This window comes from Juglans microcarpa x Juglans regia, chromosome 5D (genome assembly GCF_004785595.1).
Source record: "Juglans microcarpa x Juglans regia isolate MS1-56 chromosome 5D, Jm3101_v1.0, whole genome shotgun sequence".
Classification (NCBI taxonomy): Eukaryota; Viridiplantae; Streptophyta; class Magnoliopsida; order Fagales; family Juglandaceae; genus Juglans; species Juglans microcarpa x Juglans regia.
The window spans coordinates 14,994,380-15,015,232 of record NC_054602.1 but is presented as its reverse complement, the minus strand read 5'-3'; the positions used below and the strand labels follow the sequence as shown (position 1 = coordinate 15,015,232).

Here is a 20,853-nt window from a genome sequence, read left to right as displayed (position 1 = left end):
ATTAGACCTTTATAACAACTCCAAGGATCTAGTGGAGCATCTAGAGATCTTCAAAGTCTATATGATCTTACATCGATTCTCGGGAGAGATATTGTGCCTTGCTTTCCCATTAATCCTTAAGGGCATGACAAGAGGGTGGTTCGAGAATCTACAGGCAAGCTCTATAACCAATTTCGAGGAAATTTATAGGCAATTCCTGATGCAATTCATGGCAAGCAAGAGGAGAAGACAGCCTATCGCGTACCTCCTCACCTTGAAACAACAAGAGGAGGAAAGCCTGAATGTATATCTTACCCGGTTTAACAAGGAGCTTCTAATGCCGATGACAAGACAAAAAGAATTGTTGGTGGCATTCTTGGGAGGGATTTGGCCCACAAATCCCTTCATGGTGAATTTGGCTAGAAAACGCCAATGACTTTACAAGAGTTAATGGATAAAACGGGCAGATTTGTCAACACGCTTAAAGCATTGATCGATCCACGAAGGGCAAAATTTAATGACAGATAAGAAGACAAAGGAGGCGAGCAAAAGTGAAACAAGAGATAACCATTATGATCGAAGGAAGGAAAGAGACTCTTGCTCCCGCTCCTGCAGCCAAGGTTCCAAGGCGGCACATTCGAATATGAATGTGCAAGATGGCGAGGATGCATGAGCACACAGTACCAACGACAAAAATTTGGATAGGTGAGGGTCTGACCATTATTGAACTTATCATAGAGCAAGGAGCCACATGACTAAAGATTGTGGCAACCTCAAGCACAAGATAAAGGTTATGCAAGAGAACGGAGAATTGGAGTGTCTCATTATTGAACACAAGCCACCACTGAGCCAACCAGTCAGGAAGTAAAGAGAAAGATCGTAGGTAGGCACATGAGTGAGAGTCCAGGGAAGAGAAAAAAATTCTAGAAGGGAATGCACCCCTTTGGTAGCATGGCCAGATCACATAAGCCAGTTTGAAAAATCAAAACTATAATGGAGAAATTCACTAGGAGTGGAGCATCATCATCCGTAAGAAAGGCCCATGCCAAGAGGGCAAGATATAAAAAAATTTTTGCTTTCAAAAAACCCTCGAAGCAAACTAAAACTGGGAAGATTGCCCCATATCCTTTGGCAACGAAAACTGCGAAGGTGTGTTATACCCACACAACTCTGCTTTGGTAGTGACTTTGCTCGTCACGTACTACATTACCCATTGTATTTTGATTTTCAACAGGAGTTTCATAGACATCCTATTCTAGGATGCGTTTTTGACGATCGACATTAAGCAAGATAGATTGCAGCCTACCCCTACGTCGTTGAAAGGCTTTTTAGGAGAAACAGTGCAGCCTATCGATGCCATTGGTTACCCGTCACGGTAGGAGCTAGATCCCAGATGACAACAATGACAAAATTTCTGGTAGTGAAAGCTCGTTTGTCATACAACGCGATCATTGGTCACCCAACCCTGAACAAGATGATAGCAACCACCTTAATCTACCACTTGAAGATGAAGTTACTGACATATGCATGTGTTAGGGAAGTAAGTGGCAAGTAAGTACTGGCATGCAAGTGCTATATGCAGGAGCTAAAAATGGAGGGTCATAAATTTGCGTTGTGGAGGATGCGATGGACGAAGAAAAGATTCCGCCACCTCTAGAGCCCACTGAATAAGCAATAGAGATTTGGGATAAGGAGAGTCATAAACAAGGAGCAGCCATTGAGTCACTGGAATTAGTCACCTTGTACCCAAACCGTCCAAACGCCCTAGCTAGGATAGGGATCGGGATGGAACTAGAGCTCAAAAAGTAAATGAAGCAGCTGCTTGTTGAGCATAGAGATATGCTCACAAGGATCCATGAGGACATGGAGGGAATAGACTCGAAAATAATAAAACATCACCTCTGTGTTGATCTCAAGGCCAAAAAAATAAGGCAGAAGATGAAGAGATTTAGTGTGAAAAAAGCTGAGGCGATAGTGGAGGAAGTGGATCGCTTGCGAGAAGCAGGCTTCATCAGGGAGTCACATTACCTGAAGTGGCTTTCCAATATAATATTAGAGCGAATGAGAAGTGGTGAATGTGTGTAGACTTCACAAATTTGAATAAAGTGTGTCCCCAAGAATAGTTTTCCTTTGCCACAGATTGACTTAATAGTTGATTCGACGATAGGACACCAAATGTTGAGTTTCATGGATGCTTACTTAAGGTACAACCAGATAAAACTCAATGAGAGCGACCAAGAAAATATATCTTTTATAATAGATAGGGGTTCTACTGTTACTGGATAATGACATTTGATCTAAAAAATGCAAGGCACATATCAACGGCTAGTGAATTGTATGTTCAAAAAGTAAATCGAACGCAACATGTATGTGCACGTAGACGACCTCCTAGTAAAAAATAAGAAAGAAGATAATCACTTGGTGAACTTAAAGGAGGCTTTTGCTGTTTGATGGAAGTACAACATGAAGCTCAACCCAGCCAAGTGTGCATTTGGCATGGGTTCACGGAAATTCCTATGCTTCATGGTGTTAGAAAGAGAGGTCAAGGCCGAATCAGAAAAAAATAAATAAAAAATAAAAAATCAAGGCGCATAGATCAGAAGGGAGCATGTGCTAAAGAGCTCTTAGGAGTATATTAGCATACAGGACTACCGAGAGGACCCTAATGGGAGAAACCTCATTCGCAATGACATACAACAATGAAGCGGTAATACCGGTAAAGATCAATATGCCAAGTCACCTAGTCCAGCACATCTGGGAGGAAGTAAACGGAAAAGGCTTGGAATGGAATCTCAACCTATTGGAAGAAAATAGAGGAGGCAAAGGTGAGAGCAGCAGCCTACAGAAGGAGAGCAATAGAGTACTTCAACAAGAAAGTCAAGCACTGGGTGTTCAAAGTCAAAAACCTTGTGCTAAAAGAAGTCGGGACGGCCACCAGAAGACAAGAAGATGGAAAGTTGAGGCCCAATTGTGAAAGGCCATACGTCAATGTAGTAAACAATAAAACAGACTCATATATTACTTACCATGTGCATGTAACTTCAATATGGAATCAAGAACCTTTTATAAGTATGTAAATAGGCAAGCATTTTCACTAAGTCTTAGCTTTCGCACCCCCTCGAGTGAGAAACCAAGTGCTGACGCACACTCGATTGAGGTTAATACTTGCACCAATAGTTGGTGACTAAGGCTGACTCAAGCATGCGATCGAGGTTAGCCTTCACCTAAACAACGGTTGAGAGAATGTCTCGCTCCCTTAGCGTGCCCCTCAAGTGTTATGCAACCAAACACTCGTGCCAAAAGTTGGCAACCAACATTAACGCTTGCACATGCAATTGAGGTTAACCTTTTCCTAAATAGTGGTTGAGAGAATCTCCTGCTCCCCTAGCACACCAGTCAGGCAAGCAATTGAATGTTAGCAACGAGCATGCGACCGGCGTTAATATGTCAAAACTCCTAGGAAAGTGGCCTCTGGCTACACCTCGACACTGCCCTTGACATGCCAAGACAACTCCACAACCAGCCTACATGCGTGCCATGGCGCATGCCTTGACCCGCATGAGGTGCCAAGCGAGGCCACTGGCCAAGCGCAGCCCAGTGCGCTACCCAACATGCGCATGCCTAGCGAGGTTAGTGACCGAGCGTGGCCCAACATGCGCACACCCATGCCCGCACTCCTGTGTGCACCCCAACGCCGCAAGCGCACCCCAGCAGTAGCAGCCCAATGAGGTTAGTGGCATGCCTCAGCAAGCATGCCATCCAGCGCACGGCTCCAACCCGTACCTTGCAGGCAAGGCTAGTGGCATGCCCACCATGCATGCCATCCAGTGCACGGCACCAGCCCATGCCATGCAGCATCAACACCCAAGCCACCTACCTGGATCATGCAGCATCAACGCACGACACCATGTTGTGCCCACCAACAGGCCCATGCATGGCACTATGCCATGCCTACCAACAGGCCATGCACAACACCATGTTGTGCCCATCAGCAAGCCTATGCATGGCACCATGCCATGCCCATCAGCAGGCCATGCAAGACCCCATGCCGTCCCCTAACGACCATGAGCCAGACCAGCCCAGACGTGGGCCATGAACCACACTAGCCCATCCATGGGTCATTCCATGCCACGGGCGACCATGAACCTTGCAAGACTATTTTATTGCTTTCATTTATTTTTATTTAATTATTTTTCAAGGAACCTTTTGGGAGTTTTCACTTTTTAATTTTTATAGATAGGACTCTTAGTCATTTCATTTACATATTTTGACAATTTTCCTAGAGGACGGCTATTGTTCTTGAGATCACATTTTCGGTGTATATGCATTTGGGCTCTTTTGGATGCAATTCGTGAATCCCTAAAGAGAGAATCACACTTTACAATTCGTGAATATGTGTGATTCAATTTATCAATATATGAGGTTTCTTTTCAACTTTGTGCAATTCTTGAATCGAAGTTGATTTGTTTATCTTTGTGTTCATTCAAAGTTCTTAAGTGTTCATCTATTTTCCATTGTGTTCATACACTTTCTTGCATAATTCCCACCTCCCAAACACTTCCATTCGCCTACCACATTGTTTTCCATAACTACCATATTAAACTATACACTTAAAAAGTCTCTTCTTCCATCCTTTAATCACTATAGCCGAAACCCTACTTGCCATTTTAGGAATCCTTATTACCGTCCAACCCCCACTTGACCTAGCCAAAAGTCCACATTCCAAATAAGGTTTCCTAAACCTTAGGAACCCTAGTTGCCATCCACATTCATCCCCTTAATCTTTGGTGATTGGTCATACTTACCATATTGAGATCCCTTAATTCTAGAAATCATCCTAGAATGTCTCATTCATCCAATCAATCCATTCCATCTTGCCATACCCGAAATCCATCATCTCCTAAATTACCTCCAATAATTTAGGAACCATTCTTCCATCCAAACCCTAGCCTCACTCATCATCCAAACCCTAATTGCATCACAAGTGGCGCCAACTTCAAGAACATTCATCTTAGTCGTGCCTCCTTACTCAAGTGCTTGAGTTCATCACTTAGACTACCCTTTTTCTCACCATCATACATCATACCATCACTAAACACCAAACCTCCATTAACCTAGGGTCCCATCATTGCCACGTTTTGATCAAGGCAAACAAGAGGGCTAGCCATGTCGATCAACACAAGGAGAACCAAGAAGAGAAGGACATAGTGTTTAAGGACTAGACCGAGGTCCCTCACTTAACACTCACGCCAATAGTTGGCATCCAACACTAATGCTTGCTCATGCGACCAAATTTAGCCTTCACCTAAACAACGGTTGAGTGAATCTCCCACTTCTTTAACACACCCTTGGGTGAGCAACCGAGTGTTACCAATGTGTAAGCAATCGGGGTTAACACTCGCACCAAAAGTTGGCATCCAAGGCTAACGCTCGTGCATGAGACTAAGGTTAACCTTCGCCTAAACAGTGGTCGAGAGAGTCTCCCACTTTATGCGAGCAACTGAGTGTTGATAATGTTCATGTAATTAGGTATAACACTTACACCAATAATTAGAGACTAAGGCTAACGCTCATGCATGCGACTGGGCTAGCCTTCGCCTAAAAAATGGTTCAGAGAACCTTCAACTCCCTTAGCACACCCCTAGGGCAAGCAACCGGATGTTAACAACACGCATGCGGCCGAGGTTAACACTTGCGGCAATAGCTGGTGTGAGAACCACGCTAGTGATAGTGGACAAACTACTTTCTAGGAGTAAAAGGAAGCTGAATAAGGGAGCCTTTCCTTGTCGAGTGAAAGTCAAATACGGCATTCTCTTAATTTGGTGGAAAATGAGGTAGCAATGATCTGCATACTACTACTATTCCAACAAAAGGGCGAGCAGCACCATCTAGAAAGCTTGGATAGGACACCTTAGCACAAGGTGTAATAAGGACTTTCACGTCGTGTCGTGCAAGCAAGTACTCTAGCGAAAACGAGGAGTTTAAAAGGCTAGTAGCTCAAGCAAAAGAGAGTTACCTACTCAAGACAAGCAACGATCAAGAAAAGACTGGAGTATATCTGGGAGCTTTCCTGGGTAACACATAAATGCTCAAAAGGTGATAATGTCATACATAGAAGCCCACACTCCATCTGAACTGTCACACCTAGAATGGGTCTGCAAAAAAGATTACGAATCAACAGACCATACTGCATCTGAATCTAGAGATATGGTCCAATGCTATGTGGGAGACCCTCAGTTAAGGAAAGACTACGGATTGAACCTAAGGCAGGCTGTAAGGGACATGTAAGCCTTGTCCTTATACTATGTCTTTATCAACTTGTAATGGGACGATCGAGATCAATAAGCTCCTATTCAGGCACGTTTGTAGTTAGAACGACACCTAACGATTCCATTCTATAAATGACATAAGAGGTAAAAACCAAAATCTTACTTTTGAGATACTAAAGATTTTGAAGCTAAAATCTTTAAAAGAAAAAAGCAAGTGACTTCAAGGGAGACGAGCAATGCAATGTTGTAATTCTAAGGCAGTGAAATATGTTAGCTTTTAAGACAATGCTGAGAAATGTGAGATAAATGTTATGGGTATGTCATGCAACTTACATTTCATATTCGGTAACCTCCCCCTTTCTGATCATAAATTACTAAATTGGTTCGCCATTATGTTTATGAATATTTTTACTTCGTATTTTTTGAGATATTAATATGACTATTTTCATATTAATTCTGTGTGATATCCATGTGTGTGTAACCTTATCGTGTGTTGATCATCATAGACAGGTAGAGAGAGTCTCTGCACCATTACTATGGTGCGTTGCATGAGTTTCATACGGGTAAAGAGAGTCCCCATGATGATTGGGGTTGGATGGTATTGTGTTGGCCTCACCTGATAGATGGGAAACAGAATACCCCAGGGCATATCACGTGTGGTGCTTTGAGTTGGTTGGCTGGATATGATTTTTTTCAGTGGAACATGAATATCTCTTTATGAGTATTGACTTGTTCGGGACACGTGAGTCAGCTTGCATATTGGTTGGGTGGGAGTGATTTTTCTATTGACTTTTTAGGCAACCGATGTCTATGTAACGAACATCTATGTGATGAATATGATGAGTTTTACAAGCTTAAGAAGAGGGTGATTCCTTGCCTCAGTGATACTTATGTATAATGAGTTTTGCACAGAGGCTGACTCCTCATATGGAGATTCCATATCATACTTATATAATTGTGTTTTATTGAGAGGGTGATTTTTCGTCATGTTTATCAATACATGTGCTTTTGCTTGAAAGGGTGATTCCTCTCTAGTGGTGGGCTCCGACTTCAACGAAGTCGGAAAGTCCACCTTCAAACTCTGACTCCAACTAGAATCAGAGGTGAGTTTGGGCTCTAATTCCGACTTCGATCGGAGTTTGAAAGTGGGCTCAGAATTCGAAACTCCGATTAGAGTTAAGCCGACCCAAGGCCAAATTTCTATTGACTTTCGGCCCAATTTTGAAAAACCTATTAAAAATTAAAAAAAAATACTAAAAACCAATATTAGCCATCCAAGTGGGCTTCAGTATTGGACCATTACAGAAAAATATTGTAAAAAAAATTAAAAAAACCATAAATACAATGAGAAAATTACATACTTACAAAACAAAAGAGGAAAAAAAATGCACAATCACAATCACAATCACAATCGCTAAAAGAGGAAATTACCTACATTACACTACAATTAAAATCAGAACCTAAATTAAAAATGCAACATTCCATCAGCACAATAACAACCAAATGCAACATTACATCCCTGCACAACAGTTCATTACACCTACCTATATTAAAGTCAACCACCAAACAACCACCACAATCACAACTAAAGTCACCAACTTTACCAAAGTTACAACACATTACACATTACACCCCTATAAAGTCCACCACCAAATTGACTAAACAATACACCCTTTTAATGTCACCAAACTTACTAGCAAACTCCTCAACTAATTTACAATGTATCAGAATTTTAAAAAAAAAAAAAAAGGAAGCTACAATGTATGATAAACAAAGTACAATAAATAACTCTCGACACCAAAATTCTCCAACTCCAAGCATTTTGTATTGATTTGGAAATTAAAAAAAGTTAGACATTACACTACTTAGCCAAATTAAACCCTATGAAATTCATGCTGACCTATGTGCTCTGTCCCCCACCTAATTTCATCCAAGTTTCTAGGAATTTCATCCCATAATATCACAAGAAACTCTAAAAAATGAAAAAGCCTAAAAATAATAATAAAAAAAGCCCAAAATCGACAAAATATGGAAAACCCTAAGCTATTCCCAAAATTAAAATCAACTGGAAAGGGCATCGATCAGAGCTGACGGAGGTTTTGTACACCCAATTCCACGAGATGCACTAATATATATGTTCATCCTTTTCGTTACATGAAATTGTACATTGAATCTTCATGAGCATTGTCTCTCATTAGCAGTTTTGTCATAGCTGCCTAACCTACCTAGGTTTCATTTATCGAAACTGTAAATTTTGATGCATAGATAGATCTAGGAGAGATACTCGAGGAAGAATTAAGAATCCTGCCTGAGCAATAGACATGGAGGCAAGTCTCCGTTAATAGAGATTTTGTTGTTCGTTTGGATTTGTATTATTTAGTCTGACAACCAACTATGTTTGATTTGCCGTATTTGGATTTAGGGAACAAACAATTGGGTCTGTATTTTATATTTGGAGATGAAGTGACATATGGATGTTTGGAGTATTTATTGAATGAATTTATTTACGGTTTAAACTATGCTACAACTAGCAGTTAACCTTTACTATTCCGCTGCGATCTTATTTCGACCATTCACTTAGATGTACACTTCCATGTGAACATTGCATGCCTAATCTGATTAGAATCTTGGGTGTTGCCGATCGACTAGAGCCCTTGGCCCTACAGATCCACCAAAAAAAACCCACAACAATAAACAATACATATCAAATTCACAACACAATACAATACACAACAATAAAAGAAAATACAAATAAAATGATTCGAATTAGAAACAACCAAAAAAACCTAAACTACAAAAAAAAAAACTCACAAACTCAGAGAATAGGAGGAGTCGAGGAGGAGGATAAGTAGCAAAGAATGGTGACTGTGAGAGGGAGACAGGGCAACGATGGAGACAGGGCAACGATGGCCATAGAGGGGGGAGAGAGAGATTCTATGTTGGAGGGGGGATTTAGGGTTACCCCCCCCCCCCCCCCACCCAAAAAAAAATGACGTCATTTCGGTATTCCTTTATTTATAATAAAAAAATGTTGTTTTGGCAACAAAATTCCTTTATACACACACACACACACACACGTTTTGGGTTGGGTTTAAGCCTAGCCTCGGGGGCAGGTGCGGAAGGGGCGGGCTAGCCTCTAAACGATACAATAGGACAACAAGATCTTTCAGGTATTGGGCAAGAGCTGAGTCAGAGCCATACCCAAATAGTCCACAATGTCACGAACTGGACGACATAATGGGAGCCTCAACCCCATCAAGAACATGCCAATGTAAAGTTTGACATGTTCGTTGACCCCCTCTGAGTTGACACTGCCAACTCAGTGATGTCGTAGCACTCACTCATGGAGTTCAATTCTACCTGAGTGGTGGTAGCAGTCTAACGGCTCCCCTCGAAAGCGACGAGTCATGAGGAGTAATCTTCGTGAGACTTGTTCGGTGACTAATGGGAACGAGAAGAACATAGAGCATTACGGGAAGGGTTTTTGAGAGACATTAAGGTAGGCAAAGTGTGAACTATTGAATGATGGAAGAGCTTGTAGATGGAGGAAAACAAGAAATAAGGAAATGTGATCAAATACAAAAAAGGAGAAGTAAAGAAAGAACATTGTCAGTGACTGCCTCGAAAGGACTTTGTCAGTGGTGGGATACTCACACTAGAAGGACGCTATCGGCAACGAGATACTCGTACTAGAAGGATATAATCAGTGGTGAAATACTCGCATTGGAAGGATGCCGTCAGTGTGGTAAAATCAAGCTCAAGAAGGAAACATTCGTAACTAGGCATCGAGAATTGCACCCCTGAAAAGGTAACACCACTGGCAAACACCTTATAAATATCCTACCAGGTATGTGCTAAAGCATCCTAGTTTTTTAATTACTAAGAGAAGTGGTTATCTCTCTAACTTAACCATCAAAGGTATCTTCTCTGAGTTTCCCGAGACTTTGTCTTGGTTGCAGGACGTAGAGTACATAGAAGACATCACCGAAAATTGCATCAACAATGTATAACAGAAAAATGGTAATTTTGTATCACATTACAAAAATGACTACAATTTAGATACACCCCATTTGCGATTCAAGACAAGGGATTGACATGCTGGGCGAAAAGAACAATATTTTTGGTGTCAAGCTTGCGAGTTGAGTCCAAGAGTGAAGGTTTTGTATTGGGAACTCAAGGAAAATGTAGATCCTGTTTTGGGTTTTAAAGGAAAAGTAGTGGATCCAGTTGTGATTCGAAGAAAGGAATTTTGCATTCTAGGGCATAAAAAATAACATGTAGCTCCCAAGATTAGAAATTACGACCAAGAGTCAAGAAAAGGATTCAACATGGGAATGACTCTAGTTTTAATTCTTGAGCATAGAAGCCCAGCTAAAAATTGCTATAATCTGTATTGGAGTAGGCAATATGAGCCAGGGCACCAGAGAGGATGATTGGGTGAGAATTTTGCAAGTTCCATAGGTGCAGAAGTTATAAGAACAAAACATCAAGCTCCAATGAAAATCCTGTTCCTATCCAAAAATGGAACAAAACAAATCCTAAATGTAATTTAAATTAAACCAATGTCATATTGTTGTCTTTTTTATTATCGTATCGGAATCAACAAAAATTAATAAATCCAACAAAATAAAATAAAAGCTTTTGTGGGCTGACATTCTTCCTTGTTGCAAGTCTCCAAGATGTTCCCTTTTCCCTGTTTCATATGTTAGACTCGTTACTTGATATGCTCAGCCATCCAATAACTGCCAGTAGGAAGAATTGGCCAACTTACCCAATTCTTTCCTAATGACTTGGACATGCTCGTAAGCACTGTAACTTCCTATACATACATACCAATTAATAATCCTTAATGAGTATACTTTGAAGTAATCATAGATTGCCAAATGCTTTGACCTCAAGGCCACTCAACCAATACATTAATTTGACACAGCCAAATACCAAGATCCTCTACCTGCCATACCCATGAAAACTTCAACTCTGACTGAAAAAGCCAAAACAAAACAAAGATTACCCAATTCTATAAGGGAATGATCTCTTGAAGAAAATGGAACTGCTCACTTGCACAGAGTTTACACTGTATACAGAGTGCAAACTGCACGAGTCCATGACACTAAAATCGCCGCCAGGAGAGGGGGGGGGGGGGGGGGGGGGGGGGGGGGGGGGGGGGGGGGGGGGGGGGGGGGGGGACGCCATGTAGGTATAGGCAAACCTCAATATCTTCTCATTGCAATACAACGGTATTTAACAAGCAATCCCGTTTAAAAGACCGGGATCCAACTCTGTTCTGAGTCCTTCAGATTCCTATATCTACCAATACCAACATAACTGTACAGACCAAACCTAAAATCCCACCTAGAAGCCCCCGGAAAAACCCATCAACTAGACCACAAAAAAAGGGGTCATATAAGATAAGGCACTAACAACCTTCACAAGAAGATCCCATTGCCATTGCTAAAAACACCATCATGCAACATGATAGTGTGCTTAGTCGCACTTCCATTTTGGTACACTTTGCATTTTGAGGTATCATTTCCTACTCCATTGGGAACATTCCTTTGGCTCCCATATCCTTGTAAGACAGCATCCGACTCCCTGCATGCTGCTTCTATGAGTCCTAAATTTGGCATGAGAATGAGAGGAAGTTATTGTTTAGTAACTTTGATGCAAAAATGGGAACATATATAGTAAAGGAATAAATGCACATAGTATGAACTGGTGTTAAGGAAAAAAAAAAAAAAAGGAGAATTCCATGTACCAATCATGTCTTGACATCTACAAATGTGATAGGATAGTCTATGATAGGACGACACCACATTTATTGATGAACCTCACTGGTTCCCAAAGACAATGGTGATATTAGTTTTACGTTTAAACTGAAATTATAAATCTGCTGTAAAGGCTGAGTTTCCAACTTCAACTCAAATTAGAGAAAAATTGTGTACTTAGTTGTAATCGTATATAAATCGAGAACAATATTTTAGGCACAAGCCATTGAAATGATTCATTTTCTATGAAAAGTGTCCAACTTATAACGTGCATCTTTCGTCTATGATAATCTCATCACAAACTAGATAAAATGTTATTACCTAGGAATTTGGATATCACCGGTAGAAATATTTAGCAACTACATACATAGATTACGGAGAGATCTCTTCTCCAACAACAAACAAGGATGCTTTTTTCTTTTTTTTTTTTGTAGTAAGTGTTGTAAATTGGGCCATGCAGGCCAAATCTGTACCTGTTGATCTATCACATGCTCATCCAAGAATGCCAGAATTGGGCTCATTAGGCACAAGCTTGGCCTAGCTTAACCTGAAGCCCAACTAAGCTGGACTGAAGTAAAATGATAATTTTACTCTAGTGATCATAATTTCCTAAATCATTAAGTAATTGCCCCATATTTGCTGATATCAATAATACTCCTTTGTACACATTTTGGCTGGCCTTAACTAAATACATTTGGGACATGTTTCCATCAAAGCAAGAGAGGAACACATTCTCAACCATCAACTGATTCATCCAGATATTTCCAGATTCTTATTTCAAATTGAGTGGTAATCACATGTATGTTTATTTGTGCCATGGATTTGGTCAATTTGCTCCTTCAAATGCAAGATGCACATTTGTTTCTGTTGATATAAATTGCAATAAATTTGAATTATTCTGATGCAATTAAGCAATGGAAGAGGCATTAATAGGGCTTAAATCTAGGTTTATCACAATGCATGTGCACCCAAGAATGTTATATTTATTAGTCCACAAAAATATTACTTACACATAAAAGGTATGACAAACAATATCATTGTCTTCTATGAAGAAAAGGGACACACACACACACACACACACAGGAGTGGCTCTAGATGCTTAGTGCAACAGATTTAGTTCAGCCAAGATATACCGGGCTAAGATCAGCTGTAACTTTTGATTTGGGCATGCAAAACCAGAATGTAGTGAAGTATAATCTCTTAAGCGTTTTTGGTCCTAGCAAAATCTGTTGCAGTTTACACATACTCCTTGGGAGTAGTAGCAAGTATAGCAACTGTCACATATCCTGACAAAAAACTCATATCACGAGTCCCTGACCAAAAACTAAGTGCATGTTATTTCAGTGTATATCACATTCAAATACAACAGGAATTATTTCTTGTAACAAATTCATGACTGAACAATGTTAAGTGGATGCATTGGAAAAGGTAAGCAAGATACCTAAAAATAAAGGAGAAGGTTTTTCTGGCCTTGATTTAAATTCAGGATGGAATTGCACACCAATAAAGTATGGATGATGAGGTAGCTCGATAATCTGTAACAACATCCCAAATATTAATACAGAGCCACCAGTATGTACAACTCCCTACAGTCAAAAAGTAAATTTCAGTAACTTTGTGGCTGATAAGTATACCTCCATGCGACAACCAGTTTCATCTTTGCCAGCAAAAGAGAGGCCAGCTTTTTCAAGGCGTGCTACCATATCTGGATTGACCTGCATGATAAAGAATTATCCCCCGTGCTAAAGTAGGTTGTCAAAAGAAAAACTAAATACACTGTGAATCCCACAAACCTCATATCTATGTCGATGTCTCTCATCAATGAAGCTTCTACTTCCATATCTAGCATGAATCCAATACCATGAAAGGTTAGCTGGCTGATATATCTTTTCCAGCACACCGTACTCATCTATAATTAAAGTTAGAACTCTCTAACTTTTCTCATGACATCTAATTATGTATCTGACAAATTTTGCCACAAAAATACCATGGACATACGTAATCTGCAAAACATATATATACATATAGACACGTGTCAACAGAGATGTGTGTGCGCACACGCGTTGTATATATGTGAATAAAAGTAACTAAATTCTAGATTCAATGACAGCTCCTACTGTTATATGATTTTTTTCCTTTTTTTTTTATGAAATATGACCTTTAATTCACAACCTTAAAGTTGTATCGATAAATCCTTTTTTACATAATAAATAAATTATAGCCAATGTTTAAACATTTTACTTTATGACCAACAACCCATCTGCATATGAAATCAAAAAATTATATAAATGAAAAAGACTTGTACAGGTTTAGGGTGTGAAAGACCTGTGCAGACAAAAAAAAAGTGCGACCCACATGGCAAACTCACTTTTTCATGGTGGGCCCCACTTTTTTCTTACAGGGTCTGCGCATGGATTGCACACCTTGGGCCTGTATCTAACATTACTCTATATATAGTGTGCGTGTGCATGCGCGCACATCACTTCGTAGAGCTCTACTTACAGTTTTGCAGATTTGCAGTCCATAACCTGGAAATACGTCCTCCTTGATCCGAGACGCATGGTGCCTCCCATGTGTGTTTTTGAGCCCTGCTTATAGTACAAATATCAGAAACCTGTTTTATAAATAGAGATATCACACGCTTAGTTCCTAGTTTAATCACAAATTGAATTATTCTCTGTCTCTCTCTCTCTCCCTCACGCGCACTCACACACACACACTCAAATTTAACATTGTTCTCTTAGCTCAATACTAACAAAGAAACAGGTCAACCCTATTTGTACTATTCTTCAAACCACAAACACAGAGGACATAGAATATGACCTCAGGCATAAATATAATGCAGGGATTCCTGGTATTGGCATCAAATTCAGTGCTGTTAGCATCTTGCAGACCAAGAACCGATCGTGCAAATTCAATGACAGCAATTTGCATTCCGAGACAAATGCCAAGAAATGGAACTTTGTTTTCCCGGGCATACTTTGCTGCAAGAATTTTCCCTTGCACTCCTCTGTCACCAAATCCTCCTGGAACAAGGACACCATCCGCCCCCTGAAGATAAAGGCTAGTCAGAGGCTAAACAGAGAAGTTTACCACAACATAATAAAGGAGACCTAAAACATATTGAAATAGCAGTATCAGCTGACTAGTTCAAGGCCATTAAATAAGCAAACCTTCAACAACTTCCAAGCAGCTTTATAAGCATCTGGATTCTGAAACAAGAATTTGTTGTCATGTTGTAAGATAAAGTGCAATTACACACACACACACACACACACACAATGTGAGAATTGAAACTTCATAATAACCTCCTTCGCAGTTGCATCTTCAAGGTCAGCAGATGGAACCCAATCTACAAAGAGTTTCTTGCGATGGAAAACAGAAGCATGAACAAGGGCCTGTAGACAAATTGCTTCTTATATAACCAGCAACATTATACTTGCTTGTCCACCCGAGCTATGCATGTCATATCTAATGGAAATGAATATACACATGCGCACATGCACTCACATTTTCTCTCACATTCATATGCATAGACTTGCGCAAAGAGATCTTTAAGAAATTAATCTAGTTTAGTAGGTAGGCTGGAAAAATTAGTAGTCGATCATGAATATAGGTACAAAAGAAGATAATGTATTTTTGTTTTCAAAAGCAAAGTTTACTAGTATAAAGAATAAAACAAGGACCAGACAACACTATGTATCAATTTATTGGAACATATTTTCCAAAGATGACTCACATTAATTATTTTCCACAAACTACTCTTACCACTTCATTTCCATTTGGTAGAGACTTATTTTGTCAATAGGCTCTTATCTAAACACTTAAAAATTACTTGAAACCTGATGCATGTACTTATTTGAGAAGTAAAGTGAATCACAAATAAGGCAAGACATCATTGACAAAAACCAAGATACATACAACCTGACCCTTGTGCTAGATAGAAACATCCCTAATATTTTTATAAAGCTCTTTCTGTATGGAACTTTGCAACACTCGAGACGAAAAGATCATGGGCATTTGAACATATAGATCTACGAAGATAATGAGCAAATCTGCTGGTTAGTCAATTTTTTTCTTCTTCATCAGGTGAGCAACTCCAAGATATTCACATGTATACTAGAGCTCTCAATCTTTTTTTTTTCCTTTTTCTTTTGTTGCTTTTGTCACACTGCATCCTGCCTTAGGGCTTCCTGGACCATGACTAACCCAGTGTCATCATTGTTCAACAAACAACCATTCATTAGTGGCCAAATTATTCATTAGAATATCATACAGTTAAAAACCCGAAGCTCGTCTTTTTTCTTTATCCCTTTCTTTAAATTTAACCAGGACTTATAATGGAACCATTGTTTTCAGTAAACTGTGTTCTGCCAAGAAGGGTGCAACTTTCTTTTGGAAGTTTAAAGAGCCTCATTAAATAGAAGATGTGCCCTTAGAGATTCTTAGAGAGTGCAAAAACTGGAAAAATAAATCTTGTACAGCTAATTCCTTCAGTACATTCAGTCAGGAGTCAGCTTTGTCAATATCTGGCCTTTTTAAGATAGCAAGACACATAATAGATGCTCAAGGCAGATCCAGAAATGCTAAAAAAATAACTTCCAGGAAAATATAGTGACTCAGATGCTGCAGATAACCCAGCATTTGGAGTCCACTCTTATGTAAGGTGTAGTTAAATCAAGGAAAGCCCTTTAGAAAATGCATGCACTCCAAATGCATGTGCATTTAGAAACTATCTCTATTAACTACATATAAGAACACATGAAACTTCCAGCTAAAATAATGATCAGGAGTTATGAAGTAATAGATAATTGCACCTTCAATATAGAGAGGTAGGAATCGGGAAGGCATGTGTACTTCCCAACCACGGCAATATGGACCTGCCAATTAGTTGACATATAGAACTAAGCACCGATAATGATTAGAACAAAACTCGAGTCTTAATTTCTCCAATTGCATGGTAGACTCACCGGCTCATGCAAGTTATCGCAGATCTCAGCCCTACAAGTCCATTCCTCTAGTGCAGGCTCCCTAGATACACTGCCATTATGGACAGCATCGCATAAGAATACTAGAAACTGAAAATGATGTCACGTGATGCACGTGCATGCACCAGCTTGAAGTTAACAATAAAAAAAAAAAAAAAAAAAATTGAGCTAATCAGACAAACCCCAGAAGGTTCAGCACTTTGAAGATTGCTTCATGGACCTTCTGATCCTAATTGAGAAGAAAACATATCCAGACTAGTTGTAAGTAATGGTAGTTACATACTCAACAGCCACATTTCAAGAAGTGCCCAAGGACTACTTACTCTTAAAAGCAAAGGAATATGCCAGATGTTGGGTACATCATAGAGAGTAATGATGTTTTCCTCCTAGAAAACATGTGGTTTTGATAAATCAGACTCTTGCAAGGTACATAAATAAACATCTCAACTTGCACACAAAGTATTCATTTTTAAAATACCGCAACATGGCAAAACTGAGAGAGTTTCACTTTTACATGCTGCTCAAGTGCCTGTCAACACAATTAAATAAAAATACCTTGAGCAAACCCAATAAAGTAGAAACAATGAAATAATATAACTGTGTGTGGGCGCGTGTGAGCGCCCACGCATAGGCAAATGTACAAGAGAGAGTGGAAGACCGTTGTACTGCGACAAGCTAAGATATGTGGTGCCAAGCCCAGGCCTCTTAGTCCCCGAACACTGTGCTGGGTTGGCTTTGTTTTCTGAACATTAAGCCATAGTTCACTAGTTATTAAATTAACGGAGTGATTTGTTCTAATAAAATGAGAGTGCACACAGACGCTAGATCAAATTTCATGTAAGGTGAGCAGGAACATCTAAGAAGTCACCTGTTCACCAACAACATTTAGAACGGGCACAAGGCTGACATGAATCAAGCAGAAGTTTCCAGCCCCTAAAATAAGAAGTATATATGAGAGAAATCATTTGATTATAATATCTAACAATTGAGGCTTGAAACATGTTGTATGAAGCTGAATAAACAATGTTCTTACCTACACGGTATGAGAATTGACCTAATGCCTCAATAAATGGCATGGATTCAATGTCTCCTGCATCAAGGCAAGTTGTTATTACCATTGAAAAACAGAGAATTAGCTTGTGCTTCCAAAAGTCGAGAACCTTGTTTTTACCGTACCTATAGTTCCACCCAATTCTATCACACAAACATCGGCTGGACCTGCCTTCCCATCCACTGGTATCATTGCCACACGCTCAATCCACTCCTGAATGGCATCTGTGATGTGAGGGACAACCTACAGAACACAAGAATATTAATAGACTTAGGACCATGCATGCATAGCTAAGTTTAGAACAAAAGTAAATGGATTTATTAGTAAGGGTAAAAGAACCTGCACAGTTTTCCCCAGATAATCTCCCCTTCTCTCCTTATCAATAACAGACTGCCATACAAGAAAAGACACTAATAGCATCACTGACTAGTCACTGGGTTTAATAAAGCAAAATAATGATCTTGAGTATCTCTATAAGCAGAAATATAATTAAAATATGGAGATGAGTAGTTTGGCCGACTTGCCTGGTAAATCTTTCCAGTGGTGATATTATTATTGCGTGTCAACCTGATATTGAGGAACCGCTCATAATTTCCAAGGTCCAGATCCACCTTTGAACACCAAAGAAAGTCATGTTTAATACCGTTATAGCCAGTTCTAATGAATCTCCCATGATTTCCCAAACCTCAACCATTTAGCCCTAATTCATATGTTCCTTCTATTTTTTGTTCAAAACAACATGCTGCAATTAACATTTTAATCGTTACGATTTCTGCAGAATAAAATTGAAAGGGTAACATTTGATTGCCTTCATTTTACATATCATTGCTGTCAATAAAAACAAAAATGAAATTGATCCATTGAAATGCAGTAATTTTTTTGAAGAAAATAAGTGCAGTACGATTTAGTGGAGCAACCAAATCAGCTACCAATATGCCTAGTAAAACAGTATTTAATAATTTCACCGCCATCATTCATTCTATTCAGACCAGAGAGGGAGCCGAACTCACCAGAATTATAGACCCGGTTTGACAGTGTTGAAGCAAATTGGAGAAAACATAAAATAACATTGACAAATAATGACCACAGAAAATGCAGTTTTTATACCTCACCACCATCGTCTAGCACAAAAACTTCCCCGTGCTCTAAAGGGGACATTGTTCCAGCATCGGTGTTCAAATAAGGATCTGAATTGCAAAAACAAAAGGGAGCCGAAACCTATATTAAGAAGTTGAACAAAAAAAAAAAAAAAAAAAGAAGAAGAAAAGAAGAACAAGAGACAACAATAATATAAAAAGTACAAAGACAAAGATGTCCAGAAACGAAACAGAAAATTGATGTATTTGTGTGAATTTGCCAACTTCAGCTCTAACAAAAAAAGAAAAAAATCAAATGGAGTTTCGGCAAACTTGTAAGACAGATTCCCACTCATAAGATATTTATACACTTGAAATCTACTCTCTTCCTTTTAAACGAAAAATAATTTAAAAAATCGAGGCTCTTAGAAACATTTGAGGACAAGAGACTGAGCTTATTCCAAAAGTTGACAATGTAGGAATAAATGTTCAATAAATTGATAAGGGAAAAAAACAAAACAAAAGAAAAGAAAACAAAGTCATTCAGTCAAGAAAAAAGAACACACACACACACAGAGAGGACAGCGGAAGAGTGTATCCGTTTGGCAGCTGAGAAAACAAAAAAAGCGTAGCTGACCTGTTCTTCTACTAAAATACGATGAAAAAGGAAACAAAAGCAGCAACGATGAAGAAAAGAAAGAAAAAAAAAATTCAAAGAAGCAGCAGAAAAAAAAAATTCAAAGAAGCAGCAGAGACCAATTTTGATGGAAGTAACGCGAAGTCCGCATGACTTGAGAAGCAGACCAATACTACTTGCTGTGACCCCTTTCCCTAGACCACTAACTACTCCACCCGTCACCAACACGTACTTCATTTTCCGTTTCCTTGCCTTGTTTTAGAGTTAAAACCTACATAAATAAACACAAACAATGAGAGAAACAGAAACAAAAACAGAACAGGACAGAACAGAACAGCATTTCGATTTCGTATCAAAAACTGAGGGAGAAGAAAATGATGGGGACCTCTGTTATGTTCAACTGAACCCAACACAGCCAACCCACTGAAAAATGGTTTCTACTTTGAAGAGCAAAACCAAAGGGAAAAGCTGATATCTTTATCTTATCTGTAATTTGAGTATTCGAATACTTGGGATCTTTAAACGTTATATGCTCTCTCACTCTCTCTCGCTTTATCCAAAAACAAAGGTGGCAGCTTGCGAGCTGCCAAGAGCGTGAGAAACAACTACGCAAGTATTCAAACAAGAGTGAAGATACGGATGAGATGAGAATAGGAAAAACCGAAGGAATTGAGTTCCAGAGTGCTTAGCATCTGTGGCTTTATTTATGCACTGGCAGAATGCACAAGCTGGGAATTATCACCAAATTAACATATTTAACAAAAAAACTAAATATATGAAAATGGAGTTCACCCTTTTCGTTCCCTACAAGAATCTAATATATAAATATGTATTTATTAAATTAATGATATACATATAGAAAAAAACAACGCCTCCAATGAAAAGCCAACGGCGCATGGGGACGGACAAACTCAGAGCAGTAACTTTTTTTCTGTTTTCTTATTTTTCTTTTCTGTTCTTTTCTTTTTTCCTCATTTAGGATGACCGAAAGCAGAAACAGAACAAACGGAGAAAACTATCAAAGACAAAACTTTCAATATCCAGAAACGGATGAGTTTTGCAGATTTTCACCACCTAATTAATATATT

The 20,853-nt window shown here is 39.2% G+C and overlaps 1 protein-coding gene across 3 annotated transcripts; it reads right to left on the bottom strand.

Moving 5' to 3' along the window:
• Positions 1-11,446: 11,446 nt before the first annotated feature.
• On the bottom strand, positions 11,447-20,615 carry LOC121265341 (CTP synthase-like). 3 transcript variants are annotated; one of them, XM_041168930.1, is made up of 22 exons: positions 20,242-20,582; positions 19,885-20,036; positions 19,160-19,239; positions 18,577-18,663; positions 18,392-18,442; positions 18,178-18,295; positions 18,035-18,091; positions 17,870-17,934; positions 17,660-17,743; positions 17,480-17,530; positions 17,325-17,387; positions 17,184-17,230; positions 16,984-17,053; positions 16,831-16,893; positions 15,322-15,411; positions 15,187-15,225; positions 14,837-15,064; positions 14,516-14,601; positions 13,807-13,855; positions 13,648-13,728; positions 13,455-13,548; positions 11,447-11,862 (listed from the first exon to the last, which is right to left on the bottom strand). In XM_041168930.1, exons 2-22 carry the CDS (start codon positions 20,000-20,002, stop codon positions 11,675-11,677), a joined length of 1,809 nt encoding a protein of 602 aa, XP_041024864.1. In that variant the 5' UTR covers positions 20,003-20,036; positions 20,242-20,582; the 3' UTR covers positions 11,447-11,674. The 3 variants fall into 3 exon arrangements, with proteins under 3 accessions (XP_041024864.1, XP_041024863.1, XP_041024865.1); XM_041168929.1 differs by having other exon boundaries at positions 20,151-20,576; XM_041168931.1 differs by lacking the exons at positions 11,447-11,862; positions 13,455-13,548; positions 13,648-13,728; positions 13,807-13,855 and adding an exon at positions 13,874-14,016 and having other exon boundaries at positions 20,151-20,615.
• Positions 20,616-20,853: the final 238 nt, after the last annotated feature.